General features: G+C 37.9%; 1 protein-coding gene across 1 annotated transcript; it reads left to right on the forward strand.

Moving 5' to 3' along the window:
* Positions 1-638: 638 nt before the first annotated feature.
* Positions 639-1,981, forward strand: LOC107767985 (uncharacterized). The gene is made up of 3 exons (XM_075240160.1): positions 639-1,162; positions 1,297-1,504; positions 1,919-1,981. The coding sequence occupies exons 1-3, from the start codon at positions 639-641 to the stop codon at positions 1,979-1,981; spliced, it is 795 nt and encodes a 264-aa protein (XP_075096261.1).
* Positions 1,982-3,322: the final 1,341 nt, after the last annotated feature.

Genomic DNA, 3,322 nt, shown 5'->3' on the forward strand with positions numbered 1-3,322 from the left:
TTCATTTAAAATGATACACATTTGAGATGAATGGGTCACACGTGAATACACATGGATATAGTACAATATAAATAAATATTCCCCACACCCATTCATGTAAAGTGATACACATTACAGATGAATGGTGCACACGTGAATAGCACATGTATATAGTACAATGTAAAGGAATATTTTCGTTAGATGGTTTTGCAAATAGCCAATAAGATTTAGTACAAGTGTATAGGAATATTTATTTACATTCTTTAGTATCTGTACAGAGTTTTGTATAAAAGGACCAAGCTGTTAATAAGAAAACACATAGAAAATTTCTCAATTTCAGTCTCTTCTTTCATGGTATCAGAGCAGATTTAAGCTCGATCCATTCACAAATCATCTTAAGTTTCTAACTGATTTCTTCTCCCTTATCCATTTCTGGATTCAACCATGACTGGTACTGAAGTAACAGCTGCCATCACAGCACCTGGATCCGCAACCAGTGTAGTCAACAATGACTCCAATCATCCCTATCATTTGCACTCTTCTGATACTCCAGATATGGGGCTTGTGAGTTCACCATTTGATGGAATAGTTCTATCCTCATTGCAATCTCAGCCAAGAACAAGCTTGGATTCATCAACGGATCTGTTGCTGAACCAGCAATGAATGATAAAGAATATCCATTGTGGAGTAGGTGCAATGACATGGTTACCTCTTGGTTGCTGAATTCTTTAACCAAAGAGATAGGTGACAATGTTATCTATTATAGGACTGCTAAGGACCTTTGGAACAGTCTGGAGCACAGGTTTGGGCAGTCTAGTGGAGCAAAATTACACCATCTGCAGAAGGAAATTTCAAAAACATGTCAGGGAAACAACAACATATCAAGTTATTTCACCACACTTAAGAGACAATGGGATGAGCTGGATTCACTTAATTCACACTTGGGGTGCAATTCTGCATGTGTTTGTGATGGTAAGAAGAAGATGGCCAAGTTCATGGAGGACCAAAGAGTCATTCAATTCCTAATGGGACTAAATGATACTTATGCACAAGCAAGGGGAAACATTCTCATGCTCAGCCCTATGCCTAGCATAGATCAGTGTACTCTCTTCTTTTACAAGATGAGAGCCAAAGGGAAATCTATACAAGTCCACAATACCCCATTGATGGGACTTCATTCATGGTAGGATCACAAAACAAATTTTCACAGAAAACCAACCTAGTGCAAAGAGGGTGGAATACTCAGGGAAAATCAGGAAACACACAACACAAGTCTAAGCCAAAGAAGTCTAAGTATAATCCTAATGTTACCTGCAGTCATTGCTCAAAGATAGGTCATGTAAGGGGTGATTGCTACAGACTTGTAGGGTTTCCTGATGAATTCCAATTTACCAAGGGTGGAAATTTTCAAGGAACAACAATCAAAACAAATGTTGTAATAACAGATCAGCAGACTGATGGAAAGTATTCTGAGGACAATGAAGGAAGCCAAAACAGTCAGCCACAATTTTCCAGTAAGGAACAGGTCTCTGAGCTAGTAAATATAATCTGACAGGTACAGATTGGAAATACAACAAATGCAAGCTCAGAAATTAGTGTCAATGTTGTTGCTAGTACTATACTCAAATATTCAGGAACATGTCTTGCTGTTTTTAATACTAAAACCTGGATAATTGATTCTGGTGCCTCGGAACATATGTGTTTTGATTCCAAATCTTTCCTAAACCTATCACCCTTACCTGTGCCTTTAGATATTAGTTTGCCTAATTCTTATCAACTATTTGTCACACATATAGGGGAGGTTTACATTCAGCCTGATATGATTCTAAAAAGAGTACTTTATGTTCCATCTTTTAAGTATAACTTGTTATCTGTTCATAAGTTATGCTCTCAATTCAAATATAGCATCAACTTTACTTCTAGTCAATGTTTATTGCAGGTCCCTTTAATGAGGAGGGGACAAGTTTTTGGTGAAGTAAGAGATGGATTATATCTACTCTAGCCTAGAACTACAGAGTCTAGAATTCTATTTAGTAAAGATGTAGTTTCCATTCCAAAAACTAAAGTTCCCTTTTCAATTTCAGTTCTAGCTAATGTCGTTCCTAATGTAACTCAATGACATTTAAGGTTGGGGCATTTTCCCTTTTCAGTAATGAAGAAGCTCAATTTTATTCATTTTCCTTCAAATTTTCATAATGTGTGTGACATTTGTGCTAAAGCAAGGCAAACTAGGCTCTCTTTTCCCATTAGACAAGTCAAAACATCATCTCCATTTGACCTCATTCATATAGATACTTGGGGTCCTTTCCAGGCTCCTACATACAATGGGTACAACTATTTTTTTACTATAGTTGATGATTTTAGTAGGGATACTTAGACTTTTCTGATGACGACCAAAAGTAATGCTTTTCCAACTTTGAAATCTTTCTTTTCTATGGTTGAAAGGCAGTTTAGCAAGAAGGTAAAAAGGGTGAGGTCAGATAATGCCTGGGAGTTAGGAAAGGGAACACAAGAATTACAATTCTTTCAAGAACAAGGAATTCTTCATGAAACCTCTTGTGTGGCTACACCCCAACAGAACGGTGTAGTTGAAAGGAAACATAGACACCTTCTGGAAGTTGCCAGGGGGCTAATGTTCCAATCCAAAGTTTCTATTCAATATTGGGGAGAATGTATATTGACTGCAATATTTTTAATAAACAGGTTCCCTTCCAAGGTATTGAAAGGGAAAACGCCATATGAAGTTCTGTTCGGGAAAGCACCTACTTATGAGATTCTAAGGAGTTTTGGATGTTTGTGCTATGTGTCAACTCTGTCTCAACATAGAAGCAAATTTGATCCTAGAGCTAAGTCTTGTGTGTTCCTAGGATATGCCCAAGGTCAAAAAGGATACAAGGTCCTGGACATGGATACAAGAAGGGTATTTGTATCAAGGGACATCATGTTTCATGAAGAAGTTTTTCCTTTTCATTTAGCTCATTCATCCACCTACTATCCACATTGTTCTACCTTCTCCACAGATCCTAGTGCTGAAAGTCCTGTACATCAGCAACAACCTGTACTCTCACCACATTCATCACCCTCAAGAATTCCTTCAACACCTACTGGTCATAACCCTCTTTCTCTTAGAGCCACACACATTTTACCTCGCAGCACACCTGATCTTACACCACTCCTAGATGAATCATCCACCCCTCCTTTTTCATCTATTCACCCAACATCCAGATATGTCATTCCCACACCTCCACCACCTATCAGAAAGTCTGACAGAATTTCTCAGGCACCTAGCTATTTAAAAGACTATGTGTGCAATGCCATCATTTTCACTAATCTCATAGATTCC

Source organism: Nicotiana tabacum, chromosome 20 (assembly GCF_000715075.1).
Source record: "Nicotiana tabacum cultivar K326 chromosome 20, ASM71507v2, whole genome shotgun sequence".
Lineage (NCBI taxonomy): Eukaryota > Viridiplantae > Streptophyta > Magnoliopsida > Solanales > Solanaceae > Nicotiana > Nicotiana tabacum.

What these genes read in the sequence shown, in the direction of transcription:
- LOC107767985 (XM_075240160.1), top strand. Translation starts at nt 639, where the DNA reads ATGAATGATAAAGAATATCCATTGTGGAGTAGGTGCAATGACATGGTT. An exon ending in TTGATGGGACTTCATTCATG is followed by an intron (nt 1,163 to 1,296) that starts GTAGGATCACAA and finishes TGTTACCTGCAG; the next exon opens with TCATTGCTCAAAGATAGGTC. An exon ending in AATTTTCCAGTAAGGAACAG is followed by an intron (nt 1,505 to 1,918) that starts GTCTCTGAGCTA and finishes TGTTTATTGCAG; the next exon opens with GTCCCTTTAATGAGGAGGGG.